At 48.6% G+C, this 17,680-nt stretch overlaps 1 protein-coding gene across 2 annotated transcripts in view; it reads right to left on the bottom strand.

The window, feature by feature from the left end:
• Positions 1-16,532, bottom strand: part of kiaa1549lb (KIAA1549-like b) — a gene marked incomplete at its 5' end in the record, with an annotated part of 69,848 nt that extends 53,316 nt beyond the window's left edge. For both annotated transcript variants that reach the window (XM_055913970.1, XM_055913971.1), the window contains 3 exon segments: positions 4,130-4,189; positions 13,887-14,055; positions 16,399-16,532. In XM_055913970.1, the coding sequence (XP_055769945.1) occupies positions 4,130-4,189; positions 13,887-14,055; positions 16,399-16,532 (363 nt within the window).
• Between the last annotated feature and the right edge of the window lie 1,148 nt (positions 16,533-17,680).

Here is a 17,680-nt window from a genome sequence, read left to right as displayed (position 1 = left end):
GGGGGGAGCAGAGAGGAGAGAAAAGGAGAAGGAACGGAGGAGAGAGGTGGGAGAGGGAGAAGTATGAGAATAAGAGAGAGCGGGAGAGCGAGAGAGAGAAAGGGAGAGTGCGAGTGAGACAGAGGGTAACCAGGAGGTCAGAGGAGGTGATTGAGTGAGATAATTTAATCCAATTGAGAGAGAGAATGAAGGAGGAGAAAGAGAGGGATGAGGAAGGAAGCGAAAGAAAGAGAGATGTTAGTAAAGGCAGTACTCCTGATTATTAATCTCTAACAGTAAATCATATTATGATCAGCTGACCTTGGTCCGGCCCTGCCTCTCTCATCCTTCCCAGAGAGACGGTAAGAGATGCAAAATACCATCACACAGATAATTCCCTCTATAAAAAGAGAAGAGGCTACACATCTACACACACACGAGCTCATACTCAACCACACACTACGCATATCTAAACACACACTCATCTACGCATGTCTAATCTAATCTAACCTGATCTGATTCATCTTCACATCTACACAGCTCAGACCTGATCTGATTCATCTTCACATCTACACAGCACAGACCTGATCTGACTCATCTACACATCTACACAGCACATACCTGATTCATCTTCACATCTACACAGCACAGACCTGATCTGACTCATCTACACAGCTCAGACCTGATCTGACTCATCTACACATCTACACAGCTCAGACCTGATCTGACTCATCTACACAGCACAGACCTGATCTGACTCATCTACACAGCACAGACCTGATCTGACTCATCTACACAGCACAGACCTGATCTGACTCATCTACACATCTACACAGCTCAGACCTGATCTGACTCATCTTCACATCTACACAGCACAGACCTGATCTGACTCATCTTCACATCTACACAGCACAGACCTGATCTGACTCATCTACACAGCTCAGACCTGATCTGACTCATCTACACATCTACACAGCTCAGACCTGATCTGACTCATCTTCACATCTACACAGCTCAGACATTGATTCATCTTCACATCTACACAGCCCAGACCAGAATCATCTACACAGCCCAGACCAGAATCATCTACACATCTACACGGCCCAGACCAGAATCATCTACACAGCCCAGACCAGAATCATCTACACAGCCCAGACCTGATTCATCTACACATCTATACAAACCTGTCCAGTCATGATACACTAGTGACAGAATGGGGGTCATGGTCCAGTCGTGATACACTAGTGACAGAATGGGGGTCATGGTCCAGTCATGATACACTAGTGACAGAATGGGGTTCATGGTCCAGTCATGGTACACTAGTGACAGAATGGGGGTCATGGTCCAGTCATGGTACACTAGTGACAGAATGGAGGTCATGGTCCAGTCATGATACACTAGTGACAGAATGGGGGTCATGGCCCAGTCATGATACACTAGTGACAGAATGGGGGTCATGGCCCAGTCAGGGTACACTAGTGACAGAATGAGGTCATGGCCCAGTCATGATACACTAGTGACAGAATGGGGGTCATGGCCCAGTCATGATACACTAGTGACAGAATGGGGGTCATGGCCCAGTCATGATACACTAGTGACAGAATGGGGGTCATGGTCCAGTCATGATACACTAGTGACAGAATGGGGGTCATGGTCCAGTCATGATACACTAGTGACAGAATGGGGGTCATGGTCCAGTCATGATACACTAGTGACAGAATGGGGGTCATGGTCCAGTCATGATACACTAGTGACAGCATGGGGGTCATGGTCCAGTCAGGATACACTAGTGACAGAATGGGGTTCATGGTCCAGTCAGGATACACTAGTGACAGAATGGGGGTCATGGTCCAGTCATGATACACTAGTGACAGCATGGGGGTCATGGTCCAGTCATGGTACACTAGTTACAGCATGGGGGTCATGGTCCAGTGAGACTATTTTCCTGACCCATTTGTAGATGTATATTACAATGGACAGGGGATGTTCAGTAAAACAACATAATCCCATGGTTTAAAACCTCTGTACTCCAGTGACAGAATGGGTAGTCATGGTGACCTCTGTAAGATTGTACTCATCTTCTACTCATTGAATTACACAGTTAACGAGGACGGCAGCAATTATACAAAAGCCTTCATAACATCGTTGTTCAATGATGTCACTCAGTCAAGATCATTTTAAATATACAATATTGATATATTTCTCCATGTCTCCGCAACGACCATCAATCAACAACAGCTATGATACGCCATAGTGCATGCCGTTGGTAGTCTGTTCAGAGTCTAGGCATCAGATAAGAAAGCATGGAATATTTCAGAGGAATTCAATCTCAAGGGTGCACTGCTAGAGTAGCTTAAATAATAAATAAGGTAACCAATAGAAGGGATAGGATCAAATAATCAAATCACAATTGAATGAAGTGCATTTAAAAAAAGGCTCAATACACTTTACAGAAATATCATAGAAGTCCTAAACATGTATTATCCCTCTCCACTCACAGCCCCTGTCACGACGTACACGGGTTGAAAATGCCAGATCTTGTCATTGATAAGTGGTGTTATAAACAACAAGTTGCCCCCATCCCTCCCACTACTGGGATACTTCTGCACATGTGTTGTTGTCTGAGTGAAGGGAAACGCTGTAAATGGAGAGGAGTCGATGTGTTCTGAAAGATGACACGTTCACGATTAGAATATATACCGCTTTGATGTCATACGAGCAAATCACACACCCATGAGTCCAAATGTGCCCTTCACATTTCCATATTAGAAAACTCATCGTTTACAGTATCAATGTTTGTGATCACTATGTTTGATCCACAGTTACAAGGATGACATGCATCATACCCTGTGTAGTCCTGAACACAATGAGCCTAAATCTGTCGTATTGTGAAGAACATTTGTGGTGGAATACACACTTGAATGCACTCATGAAATAACAACAGTAATTAAGTGATGGTGAGGAAGCAGGGCTGTGTTCCAAACAAACAACTACAAGTGTGCTTGCTTCACTTCCTCAATGGCAAAGAGGAGAGCTCAACAAAGCACCTTACAGTTAAAGGCTTTTTCCTTGAGTCATAACTGTGCATTGAATTTACTTAGGAACTGTGCACAGTTTGGGGAGGTGTGAGGCCTAATGGAGACACCAGTCAGACCTCTCACTCAAACCCACAGTTTGGAGAGGTGTGTGACCTAATGGAGACATCAGTCAGACCTCTCACTCAAACCCACAGTTTGAAGGTGTGTGGCCTCATGGAGACAACAGTCAGACCTCTCACTCAAAACCACAGTTTGGAGAGGTGTGTGGCCTCCTGGAGACACCAGTCAGACCTCTCACTCAAACCCACAGTTTGGAGAGGTGTGTGGCCTCTTGGAGACACCAGTCAGACCTCTCACTCAAACCCACCGTTTGGAGAGGTGTGTGACCTCTTGGAGACACCAGTCAGACCTCTCACTCAAACCCACAGTTTGGAGAGATGTGTGACCTCTTGGAGACAACAGTCAGACCTCTCACTCCAACCCACAGTTTGGAGAGGTGTGTGGCCTCTTGGAGACACCAGTCAGACCTCTCACTCAAACCCTTGTAAACCCTTGTTTTTCTTATCTTTCACCTACTCCAACATTTCAATGAATATTCTCATTATGTTACTGAATGTCTCCAGAGTATTTCCAGATGGTGTTACTGACAAATGCTGTGAAAAGTACAGTAAATATAAAATGCACATACAATTCAATTGCTCTTTCAATTGCTACACTCTTAGAAAAAAAGGTGCTATCTAGAACCTAAAGGGTTCTTCAGCTGTCCCCATAGGAGAACCCTTTGAAGAACCCCTTTTGGTTCCATGTAAAACCCTGTTGGGTTCCATGTAGGACCCTTTCCACAGAGGGATCTACATGGAACCAAAAAGGGTTCTCCGTGGAACCAAAAAGGGTTGTCCTATGGGGACAGCTGAAGAACCCTTTTGAAAGCCTTTTTTCTAAGCCGGTACCATGGTCATGCGTTTGCTTTTCTATTTGTCCCAACCCATACAGGCCCATCTCCACGGCTGTAAGGGTTACATGAAGAACAGAACACTGAACACGTATCAGCAGCACAACTAGAGGGCTTCTCTTCAATAAGCCAACAAGGAGAGAAACAATAAGACAATTACCTGTGATTACCCAGAAGTCTCTGGTAGCGATGGAGGTATTGAGGTTGTGGTATTCCAACGCTGGAAAAGAACAGAGGAACAGCATGACCGGTCTGACATTTCTTCTTTATGTGAGTCAAAATCATTTCTGTGAAGTTCTTTATGAATTTGACTCAGGTCAGAACTACATTGGTGCTTTGAGTGGTGCGGTTTCTCCTTGTGAAAACATCACTGCAGTGGTACTGAGAGTTTGCAGTGGCACAACTTAAACCTACATTATGCCTGTGTGTCATAGAGTTTCATATACTGAGAGCTCTGGCTGAGTGTCTCACTGTGAGAGCTTATATCTGCATGGGCTCTGCCTCTCTTCTGGTTGTCTGTTGAGTTTGCCAGGCTTTAGCTCGGTTACATATTTCCTGCCTGATTAATTACTGGGGCTGGCACAGTGGTTTGGGGGCATGCTGTTTCACTGGCCTGAAATCAGACACGGTACAGAAATCAGACACGGTACAGAAAGAGAGACGGGTAGAGTTGGAGAGAGAGTTGGAGAGAGAGAGAGAGAGTTGGAGAGAGAGAGAGAGAGAGAGAGAGAGAGAGAGAGAGAGAGAGAGAGAGAGAGAGAGAGAGAGAGAGAGAGAGGGAGACAGGGGTAGAGTTGTACAGAGAGAGAGAGTGACATCTGGTTCAGGTGTCACAAACAAACTGACAGTGATAACAGCCCTAAGATGGCTGTCTGGCTGCGAGGCTGGCAGTAGTCCCTCCGTCCTCCTCTCCATTCTCAGCACGTCCCCAAACATCCTCTACACATCTGTCTGGGGGGTTCTTTTATTCATTTCTAAAGATTTGCAAGCCTGTCACATCACCTGCTGCCACTGTATGAGTGAGTAGGGGAACAATGGATGCTCTGGTGTGCTACCCGTTACGACTGCAGGGCTGTCAGCACAATCTCTTTAACACTGTCCAATACTGTAGTCTCAGCCGTGCACAATCATGCTGCTTAATCTGTGATGTTTCACATAACCCTCAGAGCTCCACTGCTGAAGGTAGAGGGGCTAGGCCTCGGGAGGAAAAACACAGCATTCTGAAAGGTATTTGTTGGATGGATTGAAAAGGAGCAGGTTGTGTGTGATTCCCTTGTTGAATATAGGAAAACACCATGTCCTCTAAACAGTAGTGTAGAAGTCAAACACAAACTAATGTGTGTTGTGTTGATTCTTTACTTGATGAGTTGTTTGGTTTTCTGTCATCCACATTCTGGTTTTAGATACATTATCAACTGTCACAGCCTTACTAAAACCTCGGCACAGAGTTAGGCTTCTTAAATGTAGACACGCACGCACGCACGCACGCACGCACGCACGCACGCACGCACGCACGCACGCACGCACGCACGCACACACACACACACACACACACACACACACACACACACACACACACACACACACACACACACACACACACACACACACACACACACACACACACACACACACCATTGACAGGAAGAAAACACAAGACAAGCTTAAAAACTCATCACCACCTTTGATATCTAGCTAACTATATATCTATCTATCTATCTATTACATTTACATTTACGTCATTTAGCAGACGCTCTTATCCAGAGCGACTTACAAGTACATACATTCATATGTTTTTGTACTGTCTATCTAACTAACTAACTATCTATCTATATATCTAACTAACTATCTATGTATCTATGTATGAACAGTCTGAAAAATCCCCTGACTTTCCCTGGAGTTCTCCAGGCTGTAAACAGTAGCATTGGAAGTGGAGAGAGATTTAGGGCCGTCTCTGTCTGACTGAGGTGTTCTACTGTGCACACTGATAAACCCCCCACTGTTAATTATTTACTGTGGTAATTGCCTTTGAAGAGTGGAGCCAGCCGCTGTCAACATATGGCAGAGACCTCCCTCACCTCCCTATAAAACTGTAATACTGTAATATTACGAATGGTAGAGGTACAAAACCAACAGGGCAAACTATATCTCATCTCTCTCTTTCCCTCTGCTGAATCTGCTTCCTATCTTCCACTCATCGCTTTTCCCTCCCCTCTGTCTTCCTCTTGTGCTATTTTACTCACTATTCTACACTGCCCCCCCCCCCCCCATCTCTGCCCCCCCCCCCCCCCCTCTATCTCTCTATGCCCATAGGATATTATGCTCATCACTTGCTTTATTCACAGCTAAAAGTGGATGGTCAACGCAACCCTCATTAACATTCATGCTTCTTATCTGGCCCATGCTGTCCAATGTAAACCAAGCAGCCACCTGCCCACCCCTTAATGATACAGTACATCTGCTAACATCATTACTGTATGTCAGAGCACAGCCCCGTGGCGCAACCCTCTCGTAAACAGGGTCACATGGGTCACCCCAAGTGCATCCTGGGTAGTCATGGATCAAGGGTGAGGGGTGACCCAGGTGTGAGTCTCGGAGGAGAAGTATGTGTTGCTCTTCCCAGATGTTTGGAGAACTGTCTGTGATGCAGGGGACGTCTTGGACCAGCGTCTCAGAATGGCATTTCTCTCTATGCTGATCGGAGTGCATTAGTTTGTTCCTTCTCCCAGTTCAAATGGAGGGAGCAGGCAGACGGAAGACTAGAAGAGTGTACTGGGACCGTTGTTTACTCACACCGTTTCCCTGTGACTGCTCATTTGTCTTTTAACCTCCACAGCTGCTATAGGGAGGGAACACTGGAGCAGCCTAGTTAGATGTGGCCTGTCCTTACAGAGGAGGATGATGAGGCAGAGGGTTATCTGTATCTTAGCATCCAAAGATTATAGAGGAGGATGAGGAGGCAGGGGGTTAGCTGTACCTTATCATCCAGAGCTTACAGAGGAGGAGGAGGCAGGGGGTTAGCTGTACCTTAGCATCCAGAGATTATAGAGGAGGATGAGGAGGCAGGGGGTTAGCTGTACCTTAGCATCCAGAGCTTACAGAGGAGGAGGCAGGGGGTTATCTGTACCTTAGCATCCAGAGCTTATAGAGGAGGAGGCAGGGGGTTATCTGTACCTTAGCATCCAGAGCTTATAGAGGAGGAGGAGGAGGCAGGGGGTTAGCTGTACCTTAGCATCCAGAGTTTACAGAGGAGGAGGCAGGGGGTTAGCTGTACCTTAGCATCCAGAGCTTATAGAGGAGGAGGCAGGGGGTTAGCTGTACCTTAGCATCCAGAGCTTATAGAGGAAGAGGAGGAGGCAGGGGGTTAGCTGTACCTTAGCATCCAGAGCTTACAGAGGAGGATGAGGAGGCAGGGGGTTATCTGTACCTTAGCATCCAGAGCTTATAGAGGAGGATGAGGAGGCAGGGGGTTAGCTGTACCTTAGCATCCAGAGCTTATAGAGGAGGATGAGGAGGCAGGGGGTTATCTGTACCTTAGCATCCAGAGCTTACAGAGGAGGAGGAGGCAGGGGGTTAGCTGTACCTTAGCATCCAGAGCTTACAGAGGATGAGGAGGCAGTGGGTTATCTGTACCTTAGCATCCAGAGCTTATAGAGGAGGATGAGGAGGTAGGGGGTTATCTGTACCTTAGCATCCAGAGCTTACAGAGGAGGAGGAGGCAGGGGGTTAGCTGTACCTTAGCATCCAGAGCTTATAGAGGAAGAGGAGGAGGCAGGGGGTTATCTGTACCTTAGCATCCAGAGCTTACAGAGGAGGAGGAGGAGGAGGCAGGGGGTTATCTGTACCTTAGCATCCAGAGTTTACAGAGGAGGAGGCAGAGGGTTAGCTGTACCTTAGCATCCAGAGCTTACAGAGGAGGAGGAGGAGGCAGGGGGTTATCTGTACCTTAGCATCCAGAGCTTACAGAGGAGGATGAGGAGGCAGGGGGTTAGCTGTACCTTAGCATCCAGAGCTTATAGAGGAGGATGAGGAGGCAGAGGGTTAGCTGTACCTTAGCATCCAGAGCTTATAGAGGAAGAGGAGGAGGCAGGGGGTTATCTGTACCTTAGCATCCAGAGTTTACAGAGGAGGAGGCAGGGGGTTAGCTGTACCTTAGCATCCAGAGCTTACAGAGGAGGAGGAGGAGGCAGGGGGTTATCTGTACCTTAGCATCCAGAGCTTATAGAGGAGGAGGCAGGGGGTTAGCTGTACCTTAGCATCCAGAGCTTATAGAGGAGGATGAGGAGGCAGGGGGTTATCTGTACCTTAGCATCCAGAGGTTACAGAGGAGGAGGAGGAGGCAGGGGGTTATCTGTACCTTAGCATCCAGAGCTTATAGAGGAGGAGGCAGGGGGTTAGCTGTACCTTAGCATCCAGAGCTTATAGAGGAGGAGGAGGAGGCAGGGGGTTAGCTGTACCTTAGCATCCAGAGCTTATAGAGGAGGATGAGGAGGCAGGGAGTTAGCTGTACCTTAGCATCCAAAATTTATACAGGAGGAGGAGGAGGAGGCAGGGGGTTAGCTGTACCTTAGCATCCAGAGCTTATAGAGGAGGATGAGGAGGCAGGGAGTTAGCTGTACCTTAGCATCCAGAGCTTATAGAGGAGGAGGAGGAGGCAGGGGGTTAGCTGTACCTTAGCATCCAGAGCTTACAGAGGAGGAGGAGGAGGCAGGGGGTTAGCTGTACCTTAGCATCCAGAGTTTACAGAGGAGGATGAGGAGGCAGGGGGTTATCTGTACCTTAGCATCCAGAGCTTATAGAGGAGGATGAGGAGGCAGGGGGTTAGCTGTACCTTAGCATCCAGAGCTTATAGAGGAGGAGGAGGAGGCAGGGGGTTAGCTGTACCTTAGCATCCAGAGCTTATAGAGGAGGATGAGGAGGCAGGGGGTTGGCTGTACCTTAGCATCCAGAGCTTACAGAGGAGGATGAGGAGGCAGGGGTTTAGCTGTACCTTAGCATCCAGAGCTTATAGAGGAGGATGAGGAGGCAGGGGGTTAGCTGTACCTTAGCATCCAGAGCTTATAGAGGAGGATGAGGAGGCAGGGGGTTAGCTGTACCTTAGCATCCAGAGCTTATAGAGGAGGATGAGGAGGCAGGGGGTTAGCTGTACCTTAGCATCCAGAGCTTACAGAGGAGGATGAGGAGGCAGGGGGTTATCTGTACCTTAGCATCCAGAGCTTACAGAGGAGGAGGCAGAGGGTTAGCTGTACCTTAGCATCCAGAGCTTACAGAGGAGGAGGAGGAGGCAGGGGGTTATCTGTACCTTAGCATCCAGAGCTTACAGAGGAGGAGGCAGGGGTTTAGCTGTACCTTAGCATCCAGAGCTTATAGAGGAGGAGGAGGAGGAGGGGGTTTAGCTGTACCTTAGCATCCAGAGCTTATAGAGGAGGATGAGGAGGCAGGGGGTTAGCTGTACCTTAGCATCCAGAGCTTACATAGGAGGATGAGGAGGCAGGGGGTTAGCTGTACCTTAGCATCCAGAGCTTATAGAGGAGGATGAGGAGGCAGGGGGTTAGCTGTACCTTAGCATCCAGAGCTTACAGAGGAGGATGAGGAGGCAGGGGTTTAGCTGTACCTTAGCATCCAGAGCTTATAGAGGAGGATGAGGAGGCAGGGGGTTAGCTGTACCTTAGCATCCAGAGCTTATAGAGGAGGATGAGGAGGCAGGGGGTTAGCTGTACCTTAGCATCCAGAGCTTATAGAGGAGGATGAGGAGGCAGGGGGTTAGCTGTACCTTAGCATCCAGAGCTTATAGAGGAGGATGAGGAGGCAGGGGGTTACCTGTACCTTAGCATCCAGAGCTTATAGAGGAGGAGGCAGGGGGTTAGCTGTACCTTAGCATCCAGAGCTTATAGAGGAAGAGGAGGAGGCAGGGGGTTATCTGTACCTTAGCATCCAGAGCTTATAGAGGAGGATGAGGAGGCAGGGGGTTAGCTGTACCTTAGCATCCAGAGCTTACAGAGGAAGAGGCAGGGGGTTATCTGTACCTTAGCATCCAGAGCTTATAGAGGAGGAGGCAGGGGGTTATCTGTACCTTAGCATCCAGAGCTTATAGAGGAGGAGGAGGAGGCAGGGGGTTAGCTGTACCTTAGCATCCAGAGCTTACAGAGGAGGAGGCAGGGGGTTATCTGTACCTTAGCATCCAGAGCTTATAGAGGAGGAGGCAGGGGGTTATCTGTACCTTAGCATCCAGAGCTTATAGAGGAGGAGGAGGAGGCAGGGGGTTAGCTGTACCTTAGCATCCAGAGTTTACAGAGGAGGAGGCAGGGGGTTAGCTGTACCTTAGCATCCAGAGCTTATAGAGGAGGAGGCAGGGGGTTAGCTGTACCTTAGCATCCAGAGCTTATAGAGGAAGAGGAGGAGGCAGGGGGTTAGCTGTACCTTAGCATCCAGAGCTTACAGAGGAGGATGAGGAGGCAGGGGGTTATCTGTACCTTAGCATCCAGAGCTTATAGAGGAGGATGAGGAGGCAGGGGGTTAGCTGTACCTTAGCATCCAGAGCTTATAGAGGAGGATGAGGAGGCAGGGGGTTATCTGTACCTTAGCATCCAGAGCTTACAGAGGAGGAGGAGGCAGGGGGTTAGCTGTACCTTAGCATCCAGAGCTTACAGAGGATGAGGAGGCAGTGGGTTATCTGTACCTTAGCATCCAGAGCTTATAGAGGAGGATGAGGAGGTAGGGGGTTATCTGTACCTTAGCATCCAGAGCTTACAGAGGAGGAGGAGGCAGGGGGTTAGCTGTACCTTAGCATCCAGAGCTTATAGAGGAAGAGGAGGAGGCAGGGGGTTATCTGTACCTTAGCATCCAGAGCTTACAGAGGAGGAGGAGGAGGAGGCAGGGGGTTATCTGTACCTTAGCATCCAGAGTTTACAGAGGAGGAGGCAGAGGGTTAGCTGTACCTTAGCATCCAGAGCTTACAGAGGAGGAGGAGGAGGCAGGGGGTTATCTGTACCTTAGCATCCAGAGCTTACAGAGGAGGATGAGGAGGCAGGGGGTTAGCTGTACCTTAGCATCCAGAGCTTATAGAGGAGGATGAGGAGGCAGAGGGTTAGCTGTACCTTAGCATCCAGAGCTTATAGAGGAAGAGGAGGAGGCAGGGGGTTATCTGTACCTTAGCATCCAGAGTTTACAGAGGAGGAGGCAGGGGGTTAGCTGTACCTTAGCATCCAGAGCTTACAGAGGAGGAGGAGGAGGCAGGGGGTTATCTGTACCTTAGCATCCAGAGCTTATAGAGGAGGAGGCAGGGGGTTAGCTGTACCTTAGCATCCAGAGCTTATAGAGGAGGATGAGGAGGCAGGGGGTTATCTGTACCTTAGCATCCAGAGGTTACAGAGGAGGAGGAGGAGGCAGGGGGTTATCTGTACCTTAGCATCCAGAGCTTATAGAGGAGGAGGCAGGGGGTTAGCTGTACCTTAGCATCCAGAGCTTATAGAGGAGGAGGAGGAGGCAGGGGGTTAGCTGTACCTTAGCATCCAGAGCTTATAGAGGAGGATGAGGAGGCAGGGAGTTAGCTGTACCTTAGCATCCAAAATTTATACAGGAGGAGGAGGAGGAGGCAGGGGGTTAGCTGTACCTTAGCATCCAGAGCTTATAGAGGAGGATGAGGAGGCAGGGAGTTAGCTGTACCTTAGCATCCAGAGCTTATAGAGGAGGAGGAGGAGGCAGGGGGTTAGCTGTACCTTAGCATCCAGAGCTTACAGAGGAGGAGGAGGAGGCAGGGGGTTAGCTGTACCTTAGCATCCAGAGTTTACAGAGGAGGATGAGGAGGCAGGGGGTTATCTGTACCTTAGCATCCAGAGCTTATAGAGGAGGATGAGGAGGCAGGGGGTTAGCTGTACCTTAGCATCCAGAGCTTATAGAGGAGGAGGAGGAGGCAGGGGGTTAGCTGTACCTTAGCATCCAGAGCTTATAGAGGAGGATGAGGAGGCAGGGGGTTGGCTGTACCTTAGCATCCAGAGCTTACAGAGGAGGATGAGGAGGCAGGGGTTTAGCTGTACCTTAGCATCCATAGCTTATAGAGGAGGATGAGGAGGCAGGGGGTTAGCTGTACCTTAGCATCCAGAGCTTATAGAGGAGGATGAGGAGGCAGGGGGTTAGCTGTACCTTAGCATCCAGAGCTTATAGAGGAGGATGAGGAGGCAGGGGGTTAGCTGTACCTTAGCATCCAGAGCTTACAGAGGAGGATGAGGAGGCAGGGGGTTATCTGTACCTTAGCATCCAGAGCTTACAGAGGAGGAGGCAGAGGGTTAGCTGTACCTTAGCATCCAGAGCTTACAGAGGAGGAGGAGGAGGCAGGGGGTTATCTGTACCTTAGCATCCAGAGCTTACAGAGGAGGAGGCAGGGGTTTAGCTGTACCTTAGCATCCAGAGCTTATAGAGGAGGAGGAGGAGGAGGGGGTTTAGCTGTACCTTAGCATCCAGAGCTTATAGAGGAGGATGAGGAGGCAGGGGGTTAGCTGTACCTTAGCATCCAGAGCTTACATAGGAGGATGAGGAGGCAGGGGGTTAGCTGTACCTTAGCATCCAGAGCTTATAGAGGAGGATGAGGAGGCAGGGGGTTAGCTGTACCTTAGCATCCAGAGCTTACAGAGGAGGATGAGGAGGCAGGGGTTTAGCTGTACCTTAGCATCCAGAGCTTATAGAGGAGGATGAGGAGGCAGGGGGTTAGCTGTACCTTAGCATCCAGAGCTTATAGAGGAGGATGAGGAGGCAGGGGGTTAGCTGTACCTTAGCATCCAGAGCTTATAGAGGAGGATGAGGAGGCAGGGGGTTAGCTGTACCTTAGCATCCAGAGCTTATAGAGGAGGATGAGGAGGCAGGGGGTTACCTGTACCTTAGCATCCAGAGCTTATAGAGGAGGAGGCAGGGGGTTAGCTGTACCTTAGCATCCAGAGCTTATAGAGGAAGAGGAGGAGGCAGGGGGTTATCTGTACCTTAGCATCCAGAGCTTATAGAGGAGGATGAGGAGGCAGGGGGTTAGCTGTACCTTAGCATCCAGAGCTTACAGAGGAAGAGGAGGAGGCAGGGGGTTATCTGTACCTTAGCATCCAGAGCTTACAGAGGAAGAGGAGGAGGCAGGGGGTTAGCTGTACCTTAGCATCCAGAGCTTATAGAGGAGGAGGAGGAGGCAGGGGTTAGCTGTACCTTAGCATCCAGAGCTTACAGAGGAGGAGGAGGCAGGGGGTTAGCTGTACCTTAGCATCCAGAGCTTATAGAGGAAGAGGAGGAGGCAGGGGGGTTATCTGTACCTTAGCATCCAGAGCTTATAGAGGAGGAGGAGGAAGTAGGGGGTTATCTGTACCTTAGCATCCAGAGCTTATAGAGGAGGATGAGGAAGTAGGGGTTTATCTGTACCTTAGCATCCAGAGCTTATAGAGGAGGATGAGGAGGCAGGGGGTTAGCTGTACCTTAGCATCCAGAGCTTATAGAGGAGGATGAGGAGGCAGGGGGTTAGCTGTACCTTAGACTCAATAATTTAAAAAAAAATGCATCGTTGTAGAGGGCAACAGTCACGAACATGGCCGAGCAACAGTCACAAACATCCAATTACTCAAAGGGCTGGGGAACGTCACTCGTCCATGTTAAGTCCTTCCAGTACCTCAGTCCTTCTTCTGAAGAGACCCATGTTACTCACTGCTATAAATACCCAGACAGAAGTGTGTCATGCAGGCTATATGAAACCCACAGGGGTGTCTAGGGAGTAGTATGAAGTTGGCACGTAGACTCTGATCTCAGGTCAGTTTTGCATTTGAACCCCAGTAAAGGTAAAGGTTAGGATTAGGGGGGGGTTACCTGATTCTAGATCTGTTTCTGGGGACACTTGATGTGGATCATGAGGATGTGTTAGGAGGGCATCGAGGAGGCACAAGGGCACTTACGTTCAGCAATGACCAGCGGTGGGTAGAACAGGAAGTAGCCGACCATCTCGGCGGTCAGCTGACCCAGGAGGTTAGAGGCGGCGGTGCCGTTGAGAGGGGAAGTCCCGTTCCTCACCATGTAGACCAGAGACACAGCAGGAGAACCCACTGACTGAGACACACTCAGCATCTAGAGGACAGGGAGATGGAGAGAGAGAGAGAAAGAGAGAGAGAGGGAGAGAGAAAGAGAGAGAGAAAGAGAGAGAGGAGAGAGAGGGGGAATAGAGACAAAGTTGCACAACATAATTTCAATTTAGATCAATCTACTTTAATGTGTAATAAGTTACAGAGGAGGTATACAATGTATTGGCATAATTAGCATAACAAAAATATGCTTAAATCCATAAAGATATTGGCCAGCCATTCGCCACTGTGAAAGTGTTTATTTATAACGTCAACTACACAAAAACTAAAAACTAAACCTTGACATACATACATAATATAGTGGACATGTTAACACGGCAGCTAGGAAGCTCATTAAAACAACACAAACACTGTCTCCCTGAACACATCAGTTCAGATCAGAGAACAGCTTCTATTTACAATGGCACATGAACAATGCACTTAGGAATGATAATTATGCTCCAATTATACACAGCTTGCATTTTGCTTTGCTAGTGCCAAACCTCTTCAACTGCAGAGCTGTGACTGGGAAAATGGTAGGTGCAAAATGCTTTGAGATTTAATCCATACAAACTGTGCCACACATCATCAAAATGACCAATCGGACGACCCATATTTAGACTCTTTGGATTTGTTTGTACTGAAGTTTAATGTCATAAGATCTAAAATAAGCCACAACACAAGTCTGGTATGAACATCAACTGTTTCATTTGAACCAGTTAGACGTAAAATGTCCAAAGTGTCCCTCCCTGATCTGTTTCACCTGTCCTTCTGCTTGTCTCCACCCCCTCCAGGTGTCACCCATCTTCCCCATCTTCCCCTGGGTGTTTATACCTGTGTTTTAGGACTGTATGTTGCCAGTTCGTCTTCTTTGTCAAGTCAACCAGCGTTTTTGTATCAGCTCCTGCTTTTCCTCAGTCTCTCTTTTTCTCATCCTCCTGGTTTTGACCCTTGCCTGTCCTGACCCTGTGCTCTCCCACCTGACCACTCTGCCTGCCCCTGACCCTGAGCCTGCCTGCCATCCTATACCTTTACCCCGTCTCTGGATTACCGACCTCTGTCTGACCTGAGCCTGCCATCCTATACCTTTACCCCGTCTCTGGATTACCGACCTCTGTCTGACCTGAGCCTGCCATCCTATACCTTTGCCCCGACTCTGGATTACCGACCTCTGTCTGACCTGAGCCTGCCATCCTATACCTTTGCCCCGTCTCTGGATTACCGACCTCTGTCTGACCTGAGCCTGCCATCCTATACCTTTGCCCCGACTCTGGATTACCGACCTCTGTCTGACCTGAGCCTGCCATCCTATACCTTTACCCCGTCTCTGGATTACCGACCTCTGTCTGACCTGAGCCTGCCTGCCATCCTATACCTTCGCCCCGTCTCTGGATTACCGACCTCTGTCTGACCTGAGCCTGCCATCCTATACCTTTGCCCCGACTCTGGATTACCGACCTCTGTCTGACCTGAGCCTGCCTGCCATCCTATACCTTTGCCCCGTCTCTGGATTACCGACCTCTGTCTGACCTGAGCCTGCCTGCCATCCTATACCTTTGCCCCGACTCTGGATTACCAACCTCTGTCTGACCTGAGCCTGCCTGCCATCCTATACCTTTGCCCCGACTCTGGATTACCGACCTCTGTCTGACCTGAGCCTGCCTGCCATCCTATACCTTTGCCCCGACTCTGGATTACCGACCTCTGTCTGACCTGAGCCTGCCATCCTATACCTTTGCCCCGACTCTGGATTACCGACCTCTGTCTGACCTGAGCCTGCCATCCTATACCTTTGCCCCGTCTCTGGATTACCGACCTCTGTCTGACCTGAGCCTGCCTGCCATCCTATACCTTTGCCCCGACTCTGGATTACCGACCTCTGTCTGACCTGAGCCTGCCTGCCATCCTGTACCTTTACCCCTATTGCTGTATAAACATTGTTACTTCAACACGGTGTGCATCTGGGTCTCACCTTATCCTGATACAAACAAGAAATCATTTATTTGTGGTGGGAAGCTTTGATAAGAGTACCTAGAGATTTAGGCTATGTATTAGGATATGTGTATACAATACAAAACCATAGAACTTTATTAATGCCCTGCTGGGACCAGTAACAAGGACATCATGAAGATCAGAAAAACAACATACTGTCTACTCATACCAAATAGAAGCCATTTACAGACATGTGTGCATACAGGAGGTACCAGGAATCGAACCCACTATCCTGGAGTTGCAAGCACCGTGCTCTACCAACTGAGCTACAGAGGACCACGTACACATGAAGTCACCCCCTCCAGAGGTCACAGGGTTACTGAGTGAGGAGGAGGCCATTGTACTATAATATCTGTACCTGGACAGAGAGTCTGGTGTGGACGTCCAGCACTTTGGCCTGGGCCTCAGAGAACACGTTCTCCAGCCTCTGTTCCATCATCTGCGAGAACCGACAGGAACGCGGGTCATCTCCTGGACCTACGAAGCGCAGAACTGGAACACACAGAGAAAACCCAGATCATAGAACATGGAGAACATCAGGGCAGAGTAACTGTAGTTCAATACTCAACCCCATCCAAATGAGCTTGTGTATGGACACAGAGCAGACTAATGTCCTGCAGCCTCCTTAATAACATGTCTTGTATATGAACACAGAGCAGACTAATGTCCTGCAGCCTCCTTAATAACATGTCTTGTATATGAACACAGAGCAGACTAATGTCCTGCAGCCTCCTTAATAACATGTCTTGTATATGGACACAGAGCAGACTAATGTCCTGCAGCCTCCTTAATAACATGTCTTGTATATGGACACAGAGCAGACTAATGTCCTGCAGCCTCCTTAATAACATGTCTGGTATATGGACACAGAGCAGACTAATGTCCTGCAGCCTCCTTAATAACATGTCTTGTATATGGACACAGAGCAGACTAATGTCCTGCAGCCTCCTTAATAACATGTCTTGTATATGGACACAGAGCAGACTAATGTCCTGCAGCCTCCTTAATAACATGTCTTGTATATGGACACAGAGCAGACTAATGTCCTGCAGCCTCCTTAATAACATGTCTTGTATATGGACACAGAGCAGACTAATGTCCTGCAGCCTCCTTAATAACATGTCTTGTATATGGACACAGAGCAGACTAATGTCCTGCAGCCTCCTTAATAACATGTCTTGTATATGGACACAGAGCAGACTAATGTCCTGCAGCCTCCTTAATAACATGTCTTGTATATGGACACAGAGCAGACTAATGTCCTGCAGCCTCCTTAATAACATGTCTTGTATATGGACACAGAGCAGACTAATGTCCTGCAGCCTCCTTAATAACATGTCTTGTATATGGACACAGAGCAGACTAATGTCCTGCAGCCTCCTTAATAACATGTCTTGTATATGGACACAGAGCAGACTAATGTCCTGCAGCCTCCTTAATAACATGTCTTGTATATGGACACAGAGCAGACTAATGTCCTGCAGCCTCCTTAATAACATGTCTTGTATATGGACACAGAGCAGACTAATGTCCTGCAGCCTCCTTAATAACATGTCTTGTATATGGACACAGAGCAGACTAATGTCCTGCAGCCTCCTTAATAACATGTCTGGTATATGGACACAGAGCAGACTAATGTC

The sequence above is a fragment of the Salvelinus fontinalis genome, unplaced genomic scaffold (genome assembly GCF_029448725.1).
Source record: "Salvelinus fontinalis isolate EN_2023a unplaced genomic scaffold, ASM2944872v1 scaffold_0418, whole genome shotgun sequence".
Taxonomy (NCBI): Eukaryota; Metazoa; Chordata; class Actinopteri; order Salmoniformes; family Salmonidae; genus Salvelinus; species Salvelinus fontinalis.
Note: the sequence above shows the minus strand (reverse complement) of the source record. Positions and strands in the feature narration are given on the sequence as shown.